Source organism: Phoxinus phoxinus (assembly GCF_949152265.1).
Source record: "Phoxinus phoxinus genome assembly, chromosome: 19".
NCBI lineage: Eukaryota > Metazoa > Chordata > Actinopteri > Cypriniformes > Leuciscidae > Phoxinus > Phoxinus phoxinus.
The window spans coordinates 17,051,504-17,076,596 of record NC_136894.1 but is presented as its reverse complement, the minus strand read 5'-3'; the positions used below and the strand labels follow the sequence as shown (position 1 = coordinate 17,076,596).

The 25,093-nt window shown below is 36.9% G+C and overlaps 1 protein-coding gene across 7 annotated transcripts in view; it reads right to left on the bottom strand.

Annotated features, from left to right (window-relative positions):
• The window catches only part of ptprua (protein tyrosine phosphatase receptor type Ua), a 297,253-nt gene that overhangs the window by 102,261 nt on the left and 169,899 nt on the right, over window positions 1–25,093 (bottom strand). For all 7 annotated transcript variants that reach the window (XM_079591540.1, XM_079591539.1, XM_079591541.1 and 4 more), the window contains exons 4-5: window positions 22,119–22,200; window positions 11,920–12,035 (exon numbers count right to left, since the gene is read on the bottom strand). In XM_079591540.1, coding sequence (XP_079447666.1) covers window positions 11,920–12,035; window positions 22,119–22,200 — 198 coding nt within the window. The remainder of the gene's footprint in view (window positions 1–11,919; window positions 12,036–22,118; window positions 22,201–25,093) is intronic.

Sequence of the window (25,093 nt, the reverse complement as noted above, 5' to 3'; positions counted from 1 at the left end):
GTCTACTGACTTTGCACTCAACAGCGACGACACTGCAACTTTATGACATGGAGTCTGCTAATACTAGGAAACGACTAGCACAACACAGACTCCAACACAAACTCCACATAATAAAACAAAACAAAAGAAAGCACGCGCACGAGCACTCGCTTGTAAACGTATTGGTTGCAATCTGAAACATCACCGCTAGATGCCGCTGAAAACTCCATACAGCACCTTTAATATCAATAAAGAAAATAATTTTTAATAGATTTAGTTTGAGTTAACAAGAACAACATTAGCTTGGAAGAGGAATATTGTGAATAAGTCATGACTACTTTTCAAATATATTTATGGTGTTTTTTTTCAGGCAGCCTGTGGTCACCATCTGGTTTAATTATAATGCAAATACCAGCGGGAACACTGCAAAATATCTCCTTTTTTTTCAAAGAAGAAAGAAAGTCACGGTTGGAACAACATGAGGGTGAGTAAATGATTGCAGGATTTACATTTGTGTGAGAACTTTTCCTAAACCTCACATAGTTTAGGACATCTAACAACACAACAATTTGTTGCCTGAAAGTGCACTTTCAACAATCTTAATCTTTCCTGAATTGCTGAAAAGCACCGGAATAAATAAAACACATCAATTAAACTGGGAGCCAAACTTTCTAATGTCAGCACGTTTTGAACTATTCCCGTCTGCCTAAGAAAGAACATGGCGGCAGATATTCTACAAGTGAACTGATGTACAAAGACATGTTTGTAAACTGAAGTGCGAACATAGCCAAGAGAGAATCTCACTCCAATGAGTATTTGCTCAAAGCCAAAACAGAATCAAAACAGAAGCTGCAATTAAAGCATCTGAACCGCCACCGCATGACAAGAGACCCCAGGTTAAATTACTAAACAGGAAAGATGGGAGGTCACTTCCTGTTTGTTGCTGCCGCGTGGTTTGATTTGAAGCTCCTTCAAGTTGATTCTCAATCCTCTGATTTCTTCTTAAAATCAATTGAATAACAAATAAGTTTATCTTTCTACATCGGGTGAACATATCCCTATATCAAAAACAAACAGAATACTTTGACATCGTTAGTTGTATCCGATTTCCCGAACATCTGCTACTTTAGCCCATTAGCATCACTAGCGTGGTCCAGGCTGCTCCTGTTTACACTCTTCTCACTCAGAAAATCTGTTCTAATGGTGAATGTAATATGGATGTGTGTCTACCTTTGAGTGCAGGTGAGAACAGGAGTTAGAGCTGGAGGCCATGTTACACTTTCAGATATAAGAAAACAATCCCTTTAATCTCTTGCTCTGGCTACCGTGTAGACTTCCAGGGCCTTATGTTGACTTTCTAAAAGAGATAGCAGATTTTCTCTCGCCATTTTAACATTCACCTAGATTATATAAATGATAAAGGAGTTGCATTTACAGACATACCAGAGCCCGTCTACGGAGAGCCTGGCCACTCCCTATTAAGTCCTATTGTACAAATGTTGGTTGTAGTTCCACCGGAGTTCCACTGGGGGCGATCGCCCATGAGTGCAAAATGAATGGGAGTCTATTGAGCTAGACGGCTAAATTTGATTGTAGGTTTTGCAAGTTCAACATAGGTTATAGGTCGAAAGTTGAATGGAGTACTTATGTCCTTTCGATTTCTTACAGGTTGAGTTGTTGTTGCCCATAACACGCTAGCATTCTTCTAATGAACGCTGATTGGTCAGTGAAGGACTGATTATGACCAGAGATACCGCTTGATGGTTTTGTGGCATCCGAAGTGTCAGCTGTGTTGTCGATGCCTCGAGAGAAAAGAAAGTGCATAGCGCGAAAGCACCAAAGTCACTGAAGGATTGCCGTAAAGCAGTATCTCTGGTCGTACGATGTGTATGACGTCATTGACATTGTAAAAGACTTTTTAAAGCAAATAAGTCACTCTAAAAAAATCTAACACCCAGCAATGTGTAATTTCTTTGCATCTCCTTTCGAATACAACATTCAAATTACTAGACAAAAAATGATGTCCTGAGAAAAGTGGATTTTGAGGGGTATAGCTCCATAGACCTCCATTCATTCTGCAGTCGTCCTGTGAGCGCCCTCATATGGAACCAGAGTGGAACTGAAACCAGTTCAGAAGCCGGAAGTTTACTGAGAGTGGCATTCTCTGGACATACTAAACTCTTTTGGGATCAAGCAAAACCTCACCAGACCCACTCATCGTTTTAATCATACACTAGATATAATTATATTGCATGGAACTATTTTTACTGATATAGATATTCTACTGAAAGTGATGATGTCACTGATCACCTTGTAACATGCATACAAGCGCACTGCTGATATTTGCCATATGTGTTATCAACCAGGTAAAACAATTATTACAACCATAAAGATATATTCACAAATAACTTGATTTATTTGGTTATTCATAATCTTCCGATCCATGGCAGCTTTCTGTATCCCATCATTCTCATTTACGTATTTTCAAAATGGTGTTGCGTTTAGTTATGACACACGCATCTGTCATGTCAAACCTGGCACTGAATCTTTTTATAGAGCTTGACAGTCATTGACATAATGAACTGTCTTTCTATAGAAAAAAAGAGTTGTACATTTCTTTATAATTTCTTGATTTGTGTGTCCATTAAGAAGTAAATAAAAACTGAGGGCGAGTAAGTAAATAAGTTCTACATTTGAGTTAGTAAAGTAATTTTTTTATACAGGCACACTTGCAATACATGCAGTATAAGTTTAATGTTTTTATGCCAAACTGTAACAGCCTTATTAGGTCTCATTTAAATGCATATGCTTGTTAGCGATAACTGATATAAGGAAATATCAGTGTGAAGTATTTTGCCTGTGGTGAAGATTTGAAGAAGACATTAACTACATTAATTATAGGCTGGGAGCTGGGAGGAGTATGAGTCTGATGGGATGTGTGTGTGTGTGTGTGTGTGTGTGTGTGTGTGTGTGTGTGTGTGTGTGTGTGTGTGTGTGTGTGTGTGTGTGTGTGTGTGTGTGTGTGTGTGTGTGTGTGTGTGTGTGTGTGTGTGTGTGTGTGTGTGTAAATGTGTAAAGGTGCTAATCACAATTTTTGCAAAAAAATTAAAGTGAGGAAATTAAAATGTTATTTACATGTGCCGCCTTGTGTGTTAGAAAGAGATTATTCACAAGACTTTATTTTACATCATAAAAAGTGAGCTCTCGATGCAAAGGTTAGGTCATAAAAAAACGTTTTGGTCAAATTCTAGCATGCCTTGTTGGAAAGTAAATCTTATAATGAGTGAATAAACAATTCAACATGTCAGATAGAGTCAAGAGATGTGTTGATTAAAATGTGCTTGTAGTTTAAGCAATACTTGCAGGAATATATTTAAAACATAATCAAATAAAAAATGCACCAGTACACATGCTTTGTATTTTGAGACATAATCATCATGAACCCAGTGATATGAATCAGTGGCCTAAGAAGGGAGCTGCCCATGTAGAGAGTATATGCAGTGGCAAAGAGGTTCACTAGGTTCAGCTCACAAGGAACAGAGCAAGTGTTGGCCTCTGTCTTGAAAGAGGTTTTCAAATTGGATTTACATACAAAACAACCAGTGCATTGAAAAGAAACGGGGGGAAAAAAAGGAATTGAAAAAAAAAAAAACAGAAGACCTCCAAACTAAAGCCTGGGGACTCACATCCGGTGCTAAAAACTCAAAAATGCAAAAGGCCTCTCAGCAACTCCAGTCACCCAGAAAGTGTTTGAGATAAGCTCTGAGTGAGAACTATATGAAGAGAGGATCCAGTCAATGATGGAGCAAGAACTCCATGTTAGTTCAAGCCCACTTCGACTGCCTGGAGAGAGAGATTATACGCTGGGAAAAAGAAAATGTAGTGAAGTTTGTAGAGTTTCAGTAAAGAGAAAACAATATGTGAGGTGAATGTTTTAGGTTTGAAGCTTTGTAAATCAAATGGCTGATAATTAGTTAAGGAGCCTTTCTTGTATTTGACACTTGTCAAACAAATGTTATTGTTATAACAAAGACAAAACATGTGTAACACTTTGAGATCTAAATGTAAGAAATCCAACTTTAAGGCGAGACACGGCAGGCAAAAACATAGTTTTTTTTTCACTGGTCAATTTTGAGATTTTGGGATATTTGTCTTCAATAATATGTCTTCTTTCAGACTTGTGGTGAAAAAAAGGTCCAAAATACACATTTAAGTCTTTATTTTACTACACTTTGTCTATTTGCATCTGTAGATTTCTCCGAAATTCAACAAAAGTTGGCGTTCTTAATCAACGCGCTGCTCCGCGTCTCTCTCTGCTTCCTTTTAATCACGCACATGTCTGGAAAGCTCTCTCTCTTCTGTACAATGCTGTCGGATCCAAATATGGTAATTTCCTTTTAATCAACTACCAATCGTGAAAGTATAATGGACAATTTAACTCTAAAAGCGAAATCTCATTGGCTGATGTCAATTTCTGACAACGTGATTGGTTCAGATGCATCACGTGACGCGCTCTGACATTTAGATGTGTGTTTTTGACTGTTTTTTCTGCTCAGTTGAAGGCCATAAATGCTGTGTTTATACGTTTTGATGTGATTTAGGTGGTTTGTATCGTTGTTGCTAATGAGTTGATAGTTGTTTCCACTAAAAAAGTATGATTTTTTACATTACAAATCTTTAAATGCCTTTTTCTCAAAATTAGTTTTTTTTGTCATTCTCCAAACATCTCAGCCTATGTAGCACCGATGTACACCAAACTTCCCAGTTATACACTTAGCAGTATTCTGAAGATATGCTCAGAGGGATTTGTTAATAAATCATTCCTGGCCTGATTTATGTGACATTTTAATTTAAAAAAAATGGCGAAAATCGATTTTTTAAGGCTATGGACAGTATATTTTGATTTCCTATGAAAGCATATATCCTGAACTCCCTCTGAAATGCTTTTTTCATCTTGTGTGTAATCAAAATGAAAAAATAATTTTGCACCTGGCTTTATCATATGTTCAGATCTATCTACCGAAAATATATGCAAAATTGCGCATATTTAATAAGATAATGCCTAATTTGCATAATTAAACATACAAATTTCAAAAACTTGTAATAATTTTTTTTTATGAACTTGTGTAATTAATCAACTGAGGAAGTTTCATGGTGATATCTATTATTTTAAAATTGTACCCTATTCACCTGTAGTGTCTCGCCTTAAGCGGGTTCTCTTTCTCTTCTGGAAAATGTGGCACTGCATTTTTTTTTTTTGTCCAGTCAAATATGAATGTAAATGTGGAAGTACTGCAGCATCGGACTAGATTTGGGACTTCTAAATGATTAACATAATCAAAACTTTGCTGAAAATCCTGTTGTACAAACTCTACAACATGTGCTGTTGTCTGATTGATAGTTTTAGCAAGTACAATGGCTTTTAGTATAATTGTAAAATATCTTCAGGTTGTGGTACATGTATTTTTGCTGTGAAATATAAACATAATAATAACTTACATTGTTAGTAATATCTAAAAATGAACATGATATATTGATTATCTATATCCATCACTTTTGCCCCTCACAATAAAAACTACAGACCAGGGGTGTGTTTCCCGTACAACTATATAGCTCACTGCTTAACTACCATAGTACGATGCATCGTTGGAGAAATCAACTAGCTAGTCACGACTGTTTCCCGAAACCGTATGTCGCAAAGTATTGTTCAACCACGTTGGTTTATGACGTCTCGCACGTGGTGGACTAATTACTTATTTTAATTATTCTGTTTGAGATCGAATTAACGCTAGATTTTGTCATATAAGTTACAGACATGGCATCTGAAGACCATTTCTGATTGTTCTCAGTTATTTTGCTTTATTACCAGACTCAATATTTGGCTCGTTCTTACATAGTAGAGCATGTTCCACAACCCATCATCCAAAGATTCTATATCAAATAGCTGATTAGAGAATGTGGAAGTTGAAAGAAAATGCTCAGTGGTTACAGATCACTAAAACAACTTTTGCCATGCATATATATGCAAATCTGAACAAATGATCAAGAACAGAAAATGCTTGCCTGCTCCGGGAGAGAGTGAGTCAGAGAAAAATATCATAACTACAACATTTCAAATATTTAGATAGACATGTCAAGTAGTAGAAAATGTGCATGATTCAGAATATTAGTTGATATTACTCTTGTCTAGCTCTGATCTCTGAGAGACGTGCAGAGACAGCAACATTTCTTTATTTGTGCTCAATTTATAGAGTTTACGCTCATTCAAGGTTTAAAACATTTAAATATAGATCAAATAGTAGAAAATGAGTATGATGTATTAATTTAAATTTATATTACTCCAGACAGGCTCTGATTTCTGAGAGACACGCAGAGAAATTGCAATGCGATTTGCAATCACTGTCCTCATTTCATTCATATTGTGCTCATTCGCTTCACACACTCATTAAATGTACTGATTTTAGAGGTTTATTTAGCTATAATATCATGCTATCTCTTGGCTTCTGTGTGCAGAATATTTTACCTATATTTTTTATTCATTTTGAAGCCATTATCCGTGCCTAAATTAATAAGGTATGGGCTTCTGGAACATCCCATACTAAACAGTATTTATTTGATCATCATATAATAGCTGAATAAATGTATTAATAGTTCACATCAAATGATTTATAATAAATCATGGACATTTGCTTGCTTGTTTAAATCTTGCTTTTTTTCTATAGAAATCATGCTAGCAGAGCAAATATGTAATTAGTTAAAATAAATGTTTAGCAATTGAACAGATTACGACAAAGTTGTGAAATGTTGCGTGATTTTATTTGCTGGATACAGCCATAACCAAAAGCATGTTTGAGTGTTTGTGCATGTATGTGTGTGTGTGTGTGTGTGTGTGTGTGTGTGTGTGTGTGTGTGTGTGTGTGTGTGTGTGTGTGTGTGTGTGTGTGTGTGTGTGTGTGTGTGTGTGTGTGTGTGTGTGTGTGTGTGTGTGTGTGTGTGTGTGTGTGTGTGTGTGTGTGTGCGTGTGTGTGTGTTTGGTCGCAATGCAGACAATTAATGTGCTTAAAATTACCTCATTTTCATGCTATGTTAATTTTGATGTTAGATAATGGTTAAAGGGATAGTTCCCTTTAAAATTAAAATTCTGTCATCATTTACTCACCCTCAAGTTGTTTCAAACCTGTATTAATTTATTTCTTCTGCTGAACACAAAGAAAGATATTTTGAAGAATGTCAGTAACCAAACAGTAGTCTGTACCCATTGACTTCCATAGTATTTTTTTTTCCTACTATGGAAGTCAATGGGTACAGACTACTGTTTGGTTACTGACATTCTTCAAAATATCTTTCTTTGTGTTCAGCAGAAGAAATAAATTAATAGCCTACAGGTTTGAAACAACTTGAGGGTGAGTAAATGATGACAGAATTTAAATTTTAAAGTGAACTATCCCTTTAAGCGAGCATATCTAGTTGTTCTCACTCAAAAGAATATAGGACTTGAGCCACTATTTATTTATTCATAGAAAGGGCAATCTATATTGTTTATTCATACAACTACAAATAACTGCTTTAGGTGTAAAACTTAGGGAAAATGTTTTAAAATTAATCTGTGTACCTTTAACACCGAACAACTAGTGTCATGCACTGCTTCTGAACATGAGCAGAATTTCCAGAGTGGGTTTTCAATTTGCTGTAGCTTCCTTTTATACTGGACTGTTCTAACATAACCAAGTTCAAACTTGTGTGACCTTTCCAGTGTAATGGAATTATACTGAACCTCTCTCTCAACAACATGAATGAGAGAGTGAAACTGTAGTAAAACAAGAATCCCACATGGCCTAGGGCGAGACCTCTGCTCTAATACCAAACATAAAAACTGAAGGAGAGACCATATCGGTCTCTGGACCGATCAAGGACAAGGATCTGAATAGGAGGCGTTCTAACAGGATTCAAAATAGCTAGATGGACCAAATCACAATGGAACACAATCCCATCGTTTAGAGAAGCGGTTTTAATATTTACTTATTCTAACTTGACATGCTATCATAAATGCTGCACATTGTGTGAGAGACAACAATGAGGTGAGTCATGAGGGAATACACAATATACACTGACCAAATAATATTGAGCACATGTGTAGGTCAACAATTTAAAAATGTCGCTTTACGAGGTGCCACACTTGAGGCTCAAGATTTGGCTGGTTAGCATGGTGGCTTTTGAAACATGTGAAATACATTTTCTTTGCCTTTGAAGTCATAACTTTTGGACTGTGCAACTTGTGTGGTGCCACCAGCCAAACATCACAGTCATTGTCACATTGGTTTTGATTTTGATTTATGTTTTCATAATATTTTGTACTTTTGCCTCAGTCATGTCTCCTGCTTCCTGTTTGACATGTGCTTTTCTTGCTCCTCATGTTATCCTGCCATGTGCTCCCCTTGTGAATGTGTCATGTTCTGATTGGTTGTTTCAGGTCATGTGTTTTTCAGTTATGTTTTGTCATTGGTTCATTGTCTTCATCATGCTCAGGTGTTTCTTGTTACTCATTAGTCTTTGTGTATAAATAGGCCTCATGTTTCATTCTTCCATTTGTAGGGATGGGCAAATGAGGCCTCATGAAGCACTGAGGCTTCCCCATGAATGTTTCGGGAAAAGATTTGAAGCATCAAGAGTGTCGAAAAAAAGTGCCATCTTGTGGTAGGTTTTTTGTATAGCAGCCATCTTTATGAGCAGCTGAGTGTGCATCGCCGTGGTTTTATCCATTAAGCAGAAATAAAAGTCTGACAACACTAAATGTTCCGTTTTCTGCTAATATAATTCACATAAAGTGGGGCAATAAATTAAATGTCACAATTATATTAATACTAATTATAAAAATACCAACAGAGTTGCTTGATACAAGTATTCATTACAATTATTGTATGGTTTCTATGCTGTTTATGTGTCAGAATATATGATCATGTAACATAGGCTATAGGCTTATTTATAAATAAATAGAAATGTTAGTAAATGGACTTAAACTTCCAAAAACCTGTAGAGTAGTGGACTGGGTTTAAACATTCCGACACTTTCTTACTGGAAAGAAAGTGAGACTTCGTTTTCCATTGATCACGTGTTTCTCTGAAAACAATACTTGATCCGGCACGGAGCTTCATGAGAAATTGCGCAGCGTACTCGATACGCGATTTGAAGCTTCAGTGTCAAATGTAACATTACTATTCCTTTGTCTAGCTTTGTTTGTGTAACGGGTATTTGGTAAGTCTATGGTAAGCCGAGTCAAATGCTTGCTCATGTTTCGGAAATAAAGCTGCACTTGGTTTCGATCAACTTGCTTGCAGTGGACTCATTACAGAAAGCTAGACCGTAGTCATGAACCCAGTTTGTCTCCTTCACCTCTGTCAAGGCATTCGGAGTATTGAGGACTATGTTAAGGAGTTTATCTTACCAAGTGGATTTTATTGACATTGCCCTTAAGGACCTTATTCGTGTGGGCTTAAATTAACCCACTTGCTCACGGCTTCTTGGGGAAAGACCCACTGGTCCCTGGTAGAATACATAAACCGTGCCCTTCTGAGTGGTCCCTTGGTTAATGTGGGAATTGTGGATAAGGGACTCCACAATCCCCCACGTCTCCCAGATAAATTTTTAATATTCCCAGCCAGGGAGGCTGGTCCTATGCCGACTGTGGTCCACGTGCCAGCGCTTCCGACCAGTGGTCCCAAGTTCGGTGGTCTACCATTGCTCCACGGCCCAAGTCCACCACGACCCTCTGCTCCACAGTCCAAGTTCGACACTGCTCTACAATCCAGGCCAAACAATACTCCACAGTCTGCCCCCTGCTCCACGGTCCAGGCCCGCCAATGCTCCACAGTCTGTCACTGCACTACGCTCCTGGTCCGCCTTCGTTCCTCCACACTCCTGGACTCTGTTTGGGTTTTGGGTGGGTGTGCTATTAGGGTGTCTGACACTGCCCTTTTTGAGGGAGGGGTAAGTCATATTGGTTTGGGTTTTGTAAATGGTTTCATGTCTTTTATTTTGTAATTTTGCCTCAGTCATGTCTCCTGCTTCCTGTTTGACGTGTGCTTCATGTGCTCCTGCCATGTGCTCCCCTTTGGAATGCATCACGTTCTGATTGATTGTTTCAGGTCATGTGTTTTTCAGTTCTGATTTGTCATTAGTTCATTGTCTTGGTTATGCTCAGGTGCTCAGTGTTTATTGTTACTCATTAGTATTTGTGTATTAATAGCCCTCATGTTTCATTCTTCCTTCGTCTGGCTTTGTCCATGTAACCAATGTTTGGTAAGTCTGTTTCTCAAGCCATGTTAGCCAAGCCAAGTCTTTATTTGTTTTATGTTTGATCATGTTTGGGAAATAATGCTGCACTTGGGTTCTATCAATTTGACTCCAGTGGACTCATTACAGTCATGAAATAATTTTCCTGTTGTAAAGTGATTCTATGGCATGTGTGGCTCAGGTTACTGGCTGAAAACATTCTGTGGTCCATGAGCAAAGATGGCAGATTTCAAATTGCTTCTGGGGGCCCCTGCACCAGACAAGCAGCTGCCATTGAGCTTAATGAGAATGTTAACGGGTATCTCCAAGTATTATTGACCTATTAGTTACACCATAAATCATAAACTGGATGTGAAAAGGGAATACTAAATGTAATTCCTCAAGAAGATAATATATGGTGAGCTGTAAGTGAATTCTGTTTACAGTGATGCATAATTAATGGTACAGTTACAAAGTAGAGATATACATAACACATGTTAAGGACATTTGCAATTTATAATAAATGCTCCTATGGAAGCCTGTTTCCGTCACTGAATAAAACATTTAAAAAGGTAATTGCGACTTTTATCTAACAATTCTGATTTTTTTTCTCTCCAGAATTGCGAGATATAGGCTCACAATTCATAGAAACAAAGTCAGAATTGCGAGTTTATATCTTGCAATTGTTAGAAAAAAAAAGTACGAATTGCGAGAAATCGAAGCAATTATATTTTAAATTTGTTTTATTCCGTGCTTCCATATAAAAATAATTAATTTTGAAAGGAAAATTTTTATTTCTCCCCTAGACATTTGTTTTACTTTTGTGACTGCAAACCACATAAAATAATAGCTATATTGGTAAAAAAATATATAATCTTATCACAAACAGAAAAGTGTGTTGTAGCAATTTTGGGTTGAGCTTTGTCGATGTCCTACAATGCAAAATATTTCTTAAAATTAAGATTTAGTATATTTAGCAATCTTAAAACAACAGAAAAGGTGCCAAAAGGGCATTAGTATCTTATGCAATTGTATTCCCAAGCATACTTATCTTGTTTTAAAGATGTTTAGATATTTTACAAAAACAAAAAGCTAATATTTTTGTAAAATATTTTAATTGACTGTTATTCAAGCATGACTTCTGTATATTTTTGTAACTGCGCATAATGTAGAGATAAATGACATTTAATAATAAAATAAGTCCAACTATCCTCTACACATTAAATAGGGCCGGGAAGTGCAATTGCCGCTGCTTAATTAAAAAGGAAGTGCACTGAATTTAAATGAGTTTTTTTTTCTTTTTTCTTTTCTGAAGGTCACATGTTTCAGACTTCCAGCAGTTTAAAGTCCCAAATATAGTTTTTTTTCTAAGCTCGCTGCTTCATTAAGCAATAGCAGCTTATGACAATTCAGTAACACTTTAGTTTAGAGTCCAATACTCACTTTTAACCAGTTGCTTATTAGCATGCATATAACTTGGGTATTGGTTGTTTATTAGTATTTCTAAAGCAAAAATGGCTTATTCTGTATGAACATATTCTACATCCCGAAATCCTACCCAGTTCCTACCCTAAAATTAACTAACTTACTAACTAATAAGCAATTATTAGGAGTTTATTGGGGCAAAAGTCGTATTGGACTGAACATTCAAATTCCCTCATACACACTAACCTCCATCATGAAGGGATCAGTCTTAGCAGATCGTCCGGTTGCAACACACTGAAATGTGGCGTTCTGTCCCGCGTTCACCTCCACATCCCCAAGTCTGGAGAAATGAGGCACTTTATCTGTGGAAGAAGAGAAGTAACAATTATACTAAATTATCAAATTAAAACTCAAAAGAACAACAAAGCAAACACACACCTTATGAGGTGCAAATTAATAATATAATATAAAACTGCACAGTGCACACTCTATATGAATAGTTCACTTAAAAATGAAAATCCTGTCATCATTTACTCACCCTCAAGTTGTTTCAAACCTGTATTAATTTCTTTCTTCTGCTTAACACAAAATAAGATATTTTGAAAAATGTCTGTAACCAAAAAGTTGATGGACCCAATTGATACCCTTAGTATTTTTTTCCTACCATGGAAGTCAATTGAGTCCATCAACTGTCTGATTTCTAAAATTCTTCGAAATATCTTCCTTTGTGTTCAGCAGGTTTGAAACAACTTGAGGGTGAGTAAATGATGACAGGATTTTAATATTTAAGAGAACTATTCCATTAAGCACATTTATTACCAAATGTTTCATTGTTTATAGTCAAGTCAAGGTCAAGTTTCATGTTTTGCTTTGTTTCATGTCTTGAATGAAGTTTATGCATGTTTTGAGATCTTCAAGATTATTAATAAACTTATATTGGGTTCTTTACACCATCATTCTCATTCCACAGGATATGAGGTTGGATATATTTATAGTAGTTGTATAATTAATTGTTAATTATTCATTCATTCATTTTTAGTTTGTAATTCATTTGTGTTGATATTTCGAATTATGAAACCTGAGGTTTTGTTCAATTTGGTGTAGAGACAAGTACGTGTGCGTGTGTGCATGTGTGTGTGTGTATATATTCTGATCTTAACCAACAGCGCATGTTTTTTGTAGTATTTGTTACTTCTTAAATCTTTTTGGCCCTCGCAATCTTTCAATAAGGTGCAACATAAAAATGATTTATACCGTTTCCCCAGTTGTTATACAGTCCATTCATATCACTTATCTCTAAGCGTCATTTTTTGTCTGCATGCCCACAGAATGCCTCATTTGTTCTTATCTGCCCGTGCTTGTCAGCTCAGCATCAAATCATTACTCGCTCTCGATATCAAGAGCACCGGTGCCATAACATGACTGCACTTCACTTATTCCAGACACTTTGCTAAAAATACAAGCGCTGCCAGCTTTATTTTACTGTTAGAGTGAATCTGAGCGAATGCAACGTGACCAATGCAAAACAAAAGAGACGGCCAGACAGGAGGTAGACGTTCAATTCCTATAAGCCTTCCATATTTTTCAGTGTATAATAATGAAACGTCTCCAAGCGTTGAATGCTTAAACCACCATCTAAAGAAAATTCTATAGCTTTTACCTAAAGACGGGTTCTTGAAAAGCACTTTGTTCGCATTCACACAATGCATCTCTTCAGTGGCCTTCCAGCTCATCTATAATTGCATCAGTCTGCTAACATGCCACTAATATCTGAAGTTCACGCGGTTTAATGATGGCCTTCTTATGGCTACGACTTAAAAAAAGACAGATGTGAATGGATACAATGAAATCTCAGTTTGTTCTGCCTGAGCGAGCTGCGAGGCCAGAGCTGTATGGTGTTTTACTGACTGTTTAATAGGTAACTTATAATTTGAAGCAAGATGTTGGTGGCTTAACTGCCATTTTTGTTGCTGTGATACCGTGTGAGTGTATTGGCTGCACTGATGCATTCCCTGTTATTGAATATAAGAGTAAAATAAAATTTATTTTAAGAATGACTATTAAGTCTAGTGCCAAACAAACATGATGGCAGCAATTTTCAGCCGAGAGTAAATCTTTGTTCCTCTACTTGCGAGTGTTTTCGCGCTGCCGACACAGAACTTCAAGCTCCAATATAACAAAACACTGCCATTCTGTAAACAATTTGCCGAATAGAGATGGGTCGGATGGTCCAATTTGAATTGAAATCACAAAAATATTGCAAACCATAACAATGTACCCAATGTGTTTTGTTATTGTAGATAATATTTAGGAAAAATTGAGGATTGTAACATCATAATAACATCATATTATTGTAATCACATGGTGTTGTGTTCAGTTGGTAACAATATACAAATAATGAAAAATTAAATTAAATGGAAATGGAATGGAAAAAAAAGTAAATTAGTATTTAGATTTTAGAAATGCATTTCAAAAGTAGATAATGACTTTTTGTAAATCCATTTTTTTTATTCATCATTTTGAAACCGAAATCCATTTGCTTTAAAAAAGGACATAGCAAAAAACTGTAATTATAAGGGACATCCGGACAATTTCATCGGAGCCATATAGTGCAACTGCGCCTCCGGCGACCCCAAGTTCGATTCCGCTCTACACTATCCTATCCAATAAAGGTATAAAAAAAGGCAAAAATATATAAATAACTTAAAAATAAAAATAAAACAATTTTAGTCAAATTGAAACGGGGAGCATTTTGTGAGAATATTTGTGAGAATACATTTTATGTTTTTCCATAATGGATAAAACTTATTTTGCTGAAGAAAATTGTAGAGAAAGTAACTGTCGGATTGTTAGCATGAAACGCTCTCTGAGAAGTTGCACTAAATGCATCCTCTTTAACAAAGACACTACAGCCATCAATTCAGCTTTTGTTATCAACATATTTTAATTGAATTTAATTGAATATCTTACTGTTGTTTCTATCATCTCTTTGACGTGATCAAGGTAAGACTTTTTAAAAACATATCTCAAATTCTTTTACATTCCATTTGACCTCAGTCCTTCTTTTTTTTGAATGGAAGAACCCCTCTTATGTGAAAGGTCTTTGAGAAACGATCGTTGCCTTGTTAACATTAACCTGAACTTTTCATGAGGCTGAATAGTTGTTCAGACATTCAGACTACCCACTGTCTAGCCAATTTAGAAAAGATCTGTAAAGCAAACAAGGGAAATGTAGGACAGACAAGCCTGGTTGTGATTCCAGCGGCATAATTTCGCTCTAGTTCTTGTGGAACTGTGTGGTTATCTGAGCAAAAACCTCACAGTGCTGCCTTTAGCAAGAGCACAGGATTCTGGGTAAACACAACGGCCTGTTTTTTTTGGTCACAATGTCTCTATAGTTCACTGACATCCTAAATCTGGCCACTGATCCGTGAATCTGAAACTGCTTAATGGAATCCTCCTATAATCCATATTCCTTCTCTTTTTATTTCTGTTGACCAAATTCTTAGAAATATAGCTTTGTATTAATGTTGGTTTCATGCAGTATGTTTAAAAAACATGTTTTATTTAATTATAACAAAATTGTTGGACCAAATATAATCAATGGAAAAATGTATCACCATACTTTCCCAGTTGATTAATCACAGTGCATTAAGACAATTTATTTTTTACAGGTTTTCTGAAACGTTATGCTAAATGATGTGCTCTAATATAACCTAATCTAATGAAATATTCACTAATTTGCACACATTTCCAGAACATAAACATGAACACTAAAATAAGCATTTTCTTTTCTTTTTTTTACTTAGTTGACATATTAGAGGGAACTTATTTTTTTATAGGGAGAATTTTAGATCAGAAAATAATGTTAACGGTCAGAAAAAAAACACCATATACCTGTATTTAGAAAAATTGTATATACATCAGGGGAATGTTACATGAACAAACCCTTCTGTAATAAACTTGAAGATATAGATAAAACTGCAAAGTTTGAAAAAAAAAAAAACAGCCTTTAAATGGATAGTTCACTTTGAAATTAAATGTTGGTATGTTTTATCTTACCTCAAGGGCATCCAAGATGTAGGTGTCTTTTTTTCCGCAGTAGTTTCAATTTTTATATTTTTAGGTCAAACCGTTTTTGTCTGACAGTCATATCATGCAGGTCCACGGTCACTGTCTCAAAGAGCATGCACAGAGTCCAAATTAAAACAATTCCCCATCGTCCAAATTCAACAATTCCCCATCGTAAGTACACATTGATGGCCTAAGACACGAAACGAGCGGTTTGTGTGAGAAAACGAACGGTATTTATATCGTTTTTACCTATTGTAACACAGCCACGACCAAGTGATCTGAGGGCGCGGGCGCTTCCTTCTGTGTGACGTGTGCGCAGACTGGTGCATAGATGTATACACTAGATGTCGCCTTGGCTACGGCAGTTCATTGGAACGAATGTCTTTAATGCGACATCTAGTGTGTATATATCAAGGGGGTAATCCATCCGCCGGAAACTGAAGCCTCCGCGGGCGCCGCCATTGTAGCAGAACTTCACCTGCTGTTAGCATTCCATTGACTCCCATTCATTTTTGCGTCACTTTGACAGCGAATAACTTTACATCTGAGGCGTCCAAAGACTCCATTTGTCCATTATTTATTTCTAAAGAAACTCGACAATGTATAAAAGGCTCCATTACCTTGTACCTTACGTTATGGCCCCGTAGAAGCCGTTTTTGTAAAAATAGGCTAACGATTGCGTCATAACTCACGCGACTCTCTGTCGCACGGTAGAGAAATTACCGTATAGACCGGCGTAGAAGCTCGCAGGCAATCGGGGGAACGTGGAGGCATTAAGTCCGATAAAGTGAAGGGAGTAGCCCACAGAGAGTGATAAAGTTGATCCTGCTGCTAGCTCATGGACAGCTAATACTCACGCTCTCCGTCTCTGCGAGATTCGGAAGGGAATGATTCAGATTTCTCTCCGCACAGCTACTAGAAGACTGACAGCTGTTAGACACGTTGCTCACGTGTTCAAGCTCAGTTTGAGCCTGCGCAGTTCGCCTGGCGATCAGGAAGTGAGTGCTTCAAATGGGCTTCACTTTTCTCCGTTGAAGTCTATGGGGTCGCTGTGTCCATCTTATATACTGTCTATGGTATATATCTATGCACCAGTCTGCGCACACGTCACACAGAAGGAAGCGCTCGCGCCCTCAAGATCACTTGGTCGTGGCTGTGTTACAAGAGGTAAAAACGATATAAATACCGTTTGTTTTCTCACACAAACCGCTCGTTTCGTGTCTTAGGCCATCAATGTGTACTTACGATGGGGAATTGTTTTAATTTGGACTCTGTGCATGCTCTTTGAGACAGTGACCGTGGACCTGCATGATATGACAAAAACGGTTTGACCTAAAAATATAAAAATTGAAACTACTGCGGAAAAAAAGACACCTACATCTTGGATGCCCTTGAGGTAAGCTAAAACATACCAAAATGTAATTTCAAAGTGAACTATCCCTTTAAAGTATTGTAATCTCTACTCTAGAGATGTAAATAGATAAAGTAAATGGGTGTTTTCTTTCAACTAAAAGAAGACATGTTTTGGAAGCAAGTTAGCCCACAATCTAAAAATTGAAAGGGGAGGAAAAAAAAGGTTTGCCTGTAGCGTCTTGCCTTTAAAAAATATTGTCTTTACAAATCGAATACATGTGACTACTGACTATCTTAATCTTTATTTAAGACAGAATATATTGCGAGTAAACAAAGTCATTTTTTACAAATGTCATGCATTTTTCAATAATTGAGATTATGTTTCTTGGAGGTATTCCATATGACATTTGAAAACCGGAACTACTCTTGCAAATGTCTTATATTTGCATAAAACTTACTAAACTTTGCACAAAGTCTACAGGGGTCTTCTCTTAGATGCAATTAATTTGTTATTACTTTAGTCCTTAATTTGTTCTTACGTGTGAACAAAGCGGCTTCCTGATATTTAATTTGGTGGCAAAAGTATTCTTAATGTTCATAATAAAACTGCTTTACTACTTTTCAAACAACAAATAAAAAAACATTTATAATGTATTTAGAATTAAAGAGAAGGTTTACGCAAAACAAGAAAAAGCTAGTCCATTCTAAAGTTAGCGATTCGAGGCTTGTTGCAATTAAATTTGTCCCAAAAAATCATCAATTGTGTGGTTTCATTACGATTATTTTACTGCTCCCGATGGATTTGGAGCTTCCCTTACTCTTGATCCGCCTTCGACGGGATACCCGCAACAGCGAATGCGAGCGAACAAGCTTCACCAACTGGATGTTTCGTGCTTTTGTTCTGCGTGGTTCAGATTTGAAAATTGTCTAGCGTGTCTCAGGCTTAGTCAAGCAAAATTCAAGGATTTGACAGATTTTATTTGGTGAAAACACATGTGGAGTAAACACAACCAGAAACGAACACAAAAATGTCAAGAGTGTGAACGCCTAAGGTTGGGCTGTCTGATATTGTATAAGCCTTTGTGAAAGTGTGTGTGTGAACAGATATCTGTTGGGCGGCTCCATCTGCAGCGGACCACAGTGATCTGGTGTTTTTGGGAAACCTGTCTCCATGGTGACAGTCTTTCACCCTGACCCTGGGACAGGTTCTTCACGCCATTGTCATTCAAGTCGACAAAAGCTTGTTGCTTGAGGGGAGTTTTTTTGTTATGTTTTTTGAAGTAAGGGAAAGTTTTTCAGAGAGAAACACTGGCTCTGAGGTGAGCCGGACTGTCTTGAAAAGATACTATCTTTTCTCAGAAACACCCTTTATTATCATTCATGAGGATTATACTTCAGGTAATGCACAGCCAGTTGAAAGTGCAGAGGGAATTACATATGATACTACTGTCTGAACTATCAAGCTGTTTCAAAACCTAGTTGCTCTGTCTACACAGGCGATATCTTCAAATCACTGAACTTCATCAGTGATTGATTTGAAATGCGTGCCACACAAAAGTGATGTTTGCTTATATTATTAAAAAATGTATAGGCATAATAATTCAGTTTAGGTTACACTTTATTTTAGGGTGATGTTGTAACAGTAATTACACAAATAAGTACTGAGTGTACTTACTATAGGGTTAGGCTGAGGGTTTTGTTTAGAGTTAGTTGCTTGTAACTATGCAGTATGCTATAATAGTATGCTATAGGAATTACTTGCATTTTAAATTATTGTTTGATTACACTTTATTTTAAGGTGTCCTTGTTACAGTGTAATTATGTATTTATGTATAGCTGAGTAATATAAATTAACATTATGTACTTACTATAAAGTAGGGTTAGGAATAGGGTTTGGTTTAGGGTTAGTTCATTGTACCTAGTTTAAAACTAGATTAAAGACGCATCTCTTTAGCCAAGCATTCACATGATGCATCTCATACCTTTTATACTACAATTAAATCAGATCAAATGCATTCATATTATGAACAGCAGCTACGCTAATTATTTCCCATCTGCCTTTTTTGTTGTTATCTCGGGACGCCTGTCCCGAGATAACTCAAATAGAGTTCGTCAGCTCCAGTTATGTATCCAGCCTCTCATGGAGACTTCAGATGCCCCAACGCCTGTGAAGAGACGACTCGACGCCTGTGAAGAGACGACCCAACGCCTGTGAAGAGACGACCCAACGCCGGCGATATGTTATGCCCTAAATTTTATGATTAACTAACTGTATTTTTGTATGTATATTTTTGAAATGCATTTTCTGTAAAGCTGCTTTGAAACAATATGTATTGTGAAAAGCGCTATACAAATAAACTTGAATTGAATTGAATTGAATACCATGTATGCATAATTTACAGTTATTACTACAGAAAGTACATATAACATATGTAACAAGTACAGTAACAACACTGTAAAATAGTGTTACAGATTGTTTTATTGTATTTTTTTATTAATAACTGCATAATAATAACTGCAGATAAATAAAGTACATATAACTAGTTGATTTAGTACTAGTTTTGAACATGAATACTACTTGTAAGCAAGCAAACAAAATAATGTCATGTCAGGGAATATAGAGATCAGTTAGCAATTTATTTTAGTTTTGCAGAGACTGTCAGCAGTTTTTGCCATGTTTTCAGTTGGTCTCCATCAGCAATGTGTAAATTTGGCAAACTGAGCATCATCTTCCTGTCTCTAAAGTTCACTGTTACTGTACTATACACCCCAACAGTACGGAGTCCGGAAACTTGCAATAGAAGATATATATCAGTGTTTTTAAATATGAATGTAACTTTTAAAAAATGCTGAAAGCATGGCCATCTCTAAACTGTAAATTTATATTTTGCCATCCATAACGTGTTACTAGCTAAATCTCAGAGATCATTGGTCTGATTTCATCCTGGTATGCTTTGGCAATCATTTTAATGTTTGTGGATTGATTTCTTTTCAGGATATTTGATGAATAGATCATTCAAAATAATTTATTTGATATATATATGTAAAAGTATTTACTGTCATGCATTGTTTCTGATTATAAAACGGTTAGTTCCAATCCTTGATTCTGGTCAATAGCTGTGTTTTATTCACGATAACTGGGCTTCACCCAACTGTTCTATGTATCACTACACAACACACCTAGCAACCACTCTTAGCAACTTAAACACATGTTTGATCTCATCGATATTGTTCATTGAAGCTAGAGTATTGTGAGAGATCGAGTAAGCGAGTGTACCTGCATTTACAGTAGATATAGCATTTTCATTCAGGTCAGTCCTATATATTCATAATAAAAAAAATCTGTTTGAATGTCCGATGCGATATCTTGTCCTTTTAACAATAACTCCGCTTCGCGTCCCTTCAGCCATGACTTATTCACGATACAGCACAGCCTCTCGTACCTTATTGCTTACATAAAAGTAAAAAAAAAAAGTTGAATCCCAGACATTGTGATTATCCAGTGCCAGTGTCATTAAGTGGAGCTGTCCGTGGTGCTGATCACTTAGAGCCCTGTCTACATTATTTAAATCTGGGCTGACAGCAATGATTTTAGTGCCATCACAGATTCCAGGAAAGTTTTTCTAATGTGTAGGGAAGAAATTGTACTGCAGGAAAATCAATTGTAAGGTTCTTGCGCATTCCAGAGCCTCGGGGTGTTTTTTTTTTCAAATGCAGTAATAAAGCTTTTATCACCCTAAAACAGCATTTTGAACAGAGAGCTTTTAAACTGTCTAGGGCTGCATTTCCCAAAAGCATTGTGAGCCCAAATTGATCGTGAAAACCATTGCCACCAATGTTCTCCACAATCAACTTACTCTCGTTACTTGTGGGAAATGCAGCTCAGGTGTCAAACGGAACTTGGCGTACTGACGAAACCGGAAAATGTAATTAACTTTCATCTCAAAAGATGATTTGTGGGATGGTTATGCACCCAAGTGTTGTAGAGCTAGAGAGCTTGTTCAATTCATAAACCCTAAATATAAGTAATGGTAATAGCAGGGTTTTTCCACTAATGAGCAAAGTTTTGTTAAATTATCACTACAATGTCTCTTTCTCTTGAGCGTATCTGCTCTCATGCAGAACAAATGACCTCTCTTAATTTATAAAAAAGCTCAACACTGGGCTTACAAACTTGGGTAAAAAGACTTTGTTTGTCTGTTTGTTGTCTTTATCTGGAGCATTTGCAATTACGTTCTTGCTGTGGGGTGTAAAATTGAAAAGCAGGAGGCCTACAGTCGACTCCATCAAATTAAAGCAGCCCACAAACTGAGTCTCACAATTCAACAGCACGATCCCCATCCGCATACAATCTCCTTTCTCCAGCATTGCTGTCAGCATGACTGCACTGCATTTCCCAGAAGTCAGCAGGTAGTGAGACCCACAGTGGGTTGTGGCTTCGAGCGCCCCAGTCCAAACTACTGGAGCAGAATTATGCGGTGCCCACTAACACAAACTTCCAGCAGAGCTAATGGAGTGTGGGTCAGCAGGCGAGTGAGGACATGGGAAGAGTGAGAAGGGAGAAAAATAACAGAGCAGAGATGGACACAGGAGATTCACTCTTATTCACACCTGAGTGAAGCAACAGATTAAGTAGCAGCACACAGGGCACAAAAGCCAAAGAGAGAAGCCCTTTTTTCTTTCTTCTCCCCCAGAAAATAAATAAATCTGAGAGGGTGACCGCTGGGACGGAGAGATAGAGTGATATATGGACAAAAAGGTCAGCCGCAGGAAGTGGATGTGAGCAAGAACAAGAGAAATGGAAGGCAAAGTGTCAGTGGATAATTGTCTTTCATGATGGCTATTCAGATCAAAAGTAAGTACCCCGAGACTCCGATGAGAGGAAATGGCCACCTTTGTTCCTCAATCTGGGTGGGCCAACCTGGTCATACGCCCCCCTCTAGGCTGGAAAAGGTCAGTGAGAATGTGTTTTTTTTTTTTTGTGTGTGTGTGTGTGTCTGTAGAGGGACAGAACTTACAGCAAGGGTAGTTTAACAGCACTATATCATCCAGGGCGATGTATCCCTTCTGCTCGGATGAGACTGTGGCTTCAAAAACGATCTGAAAGGAAAGGTATGAAAAAGTGAGTTGACAAACAAACAAACAAGGGCAAAGTTTTTACAGTTTTGTGTCACAGTAACGTTTTAAACAACCTTTATAGAATTGTCACCTAAAACAATTATAATGTGAACAAGACATAATGCCTTGGCCCACTAAGAGCAGGGCTTGAACCAACGACAGCCTCTATAACAACGACACGTCTTGAAGCCAGGGAGCTCGGATACGGGTCACGGCACCAACGTAACTGGTCCTACTTGTGCCACTCCAGCAGGATTTGAAATCAAGTAATTTCAATAAGGAACTTTTCCACCTCAAATGGATTCCTATGCAGTTTTCACCAACTTGTCAACTTGGTCACGCAATTAGGCCACCGCTGATTAAACAAAAAGCTGCTTGGTTTGCCTTAAACATCACTACACTATTGACAAAAAATATATTTCTTTTGTCCGTGAAAGTTTGCCTACAAACCTCACCTTTACACATTTGAATTACAAACAAAAACATTGTAGCTTTTTCTCAAAGTTGCTGTACTGTAACATTTAGTCACAGATGTTTTTTTAACAGTAACTGAAAAAGAAACTTGGGCAACACTTTATTTTACAGTGTCATTGTTACATACTATACTAGTCATGCATAATTACATGCAACTAACTCTAAACCAAACCAAAACAAACCCTAGTCCTAACCGTATAATATGTAAATGTAGTTACTTAATATTACTCAGTATTTAAATGTATAATTACAGTGTAACAAAGACACCTTAACATAAAGTGTAACCAAAACTTGTTTATATTTTACGTTTACATTATAAGTTATTTAATTATATATATATATATATATATATATATATATATATATATATATATATATATATATATATATATATATATATATAAAATCCACAATTGGAATTTATTTGTTTGTTTGTTTGTTTGTCCATTTGTTCCTCAGTCCGTTCCTTCATTAGTTATTTATTTATGTAGATTGCTTGGGGGGAAAAACTGACCAATAAGCTTTCGGGTAATGGGACTGGTATTATAGATAAACACATCTGTTGATATTGATATCATTTCAAATATATTTATATTTTACTTACTTTGAATCTTATAATAACAACAGCTGTACTATAATTACTAGAATAGAATAGAACATCCCTGTGATTGTATATCACACTATCTCTATAATCACTGCAGTTGGGTTGTCTCTCGCATCGAAGCATGTGAATGAGCAAAGTGCTTTTTCCTTTCAATTTGTTTTGCTTTTTCATTTTATTCTAGTTGTGAACAGGCCTGCATGTGTTCTTGTGTGAGTGATTGAACTATGTCTGTTCCCAAAGGAATTTATAATGCTGCCTCTTATGTTTCAAACAGATTCATTATGCTATGCTCTCTCAATAAACAATACAATCTTGGCTAACTCAAATACATATTTGATCACTTGCATGCAGTTCTGCCAGCCCACAAGGTAGCACTTGCTCATCTAAAACGTTATGCCAGAGTTCGCTGAGCTAAAGGCATCATGATTCAGCACAACAATCTCCCTGTTTTGACCTACCGATGAATTTGACTCAAGACTTGTGCTCTGCTGAGAATACAGATCTTGCTCTCTGGTGGCCAATTACACTGCAAGTACCCCACATCACTCATCCGTTTACACAACCTTTAGCCATTCTGCTAACAAAGGGAAGACTGCCTCCCCGGCTGTTTCATTGTTGGACAGGCACAGATAGCTGATAGATGTCCTACCGCTCTGAATCAAACAACAAATGAGCTGGCGCCGCTAACAGCCAGCCAATCAAAGCAGAGCTGCAGCTAGCAAATAGTCCTGACAGTGCACTAGGGTTTCTGCGCACACTGTCCTTATCTCCAGAAACATATTTAGCTATGTTTGCTAAAGCAAGCCGAACTATCACTTTTGCTCATATGTAGAGTTTTGAACAGACCCCTAACCCCTTTAAGTATTAAACTTCAGGTCACAAGAATTGCTCACAGCACACGCACACCACGTAGCCGCCTGGAAACCACTCAGACTGTGGCAGTGTGAGGTACATACAAGCTCCAGTCACATTTCTTTAGAGAAAATAGAAAAGTCTATTTTTCTTTCTTTTTAATTATTATTATTCTGTGCAAGACATGGAGCACAGAGCGGAGAGAATAAATCTGAATTATAGAGCGGAGGAGAATCAAACTGAGTCATTTGCGGAGGGAGTGACAGCAAGAAAGAAAAATAATGGCCAACATTAAAATAAAGACCCAACTATAGGCTAATTTAACCACTGTGTTACAATCTAAATTGAACTTACAATAGAATTGTATGGGACACACAGCATTGAACCATGGCATTTCTAAATGTATGGCAAAGAAACTTATGATAGACGTTAACATGAGACTTGTTTTAAATAAAAAAGAGACGGGTTAAGAGCAAGATCACAGCACTCCTCAAATTCATCTGAAAGATCCACATTTACTGCCTGAGAAATGTCTTATCTAATCAATAAATACAGTACAATTAGAATAATGAGAAACATATAGAGATGTTACCAATCAAATGGAATCACTAGCAACAAAATGTGTCTTTGCACTGCAGTAGCGGCACAGAAGCTGCATCGATAGGTGCAAATACAACTGCATAAAAACTGTTGAGATATTTGTTTTAAATAAAACATTTAATATAGAAATATGATGGAAAAATAAAATTATACTTTTCAAAGATGAAACTAAAACCACTAATTGGTGGTGGCAAATCACTAAATGAGTGAGTCAAGGAATCGTCTATTCAACTGATTTGTTCAGTAACAAAGAAACACTGTGTTGCTTGGAAACGCACAACAGTTATGCTGTGGGTTTGTTTGGAACTATATTCGTTACCAAAATAGCAAAAACTTGTTTAAAAT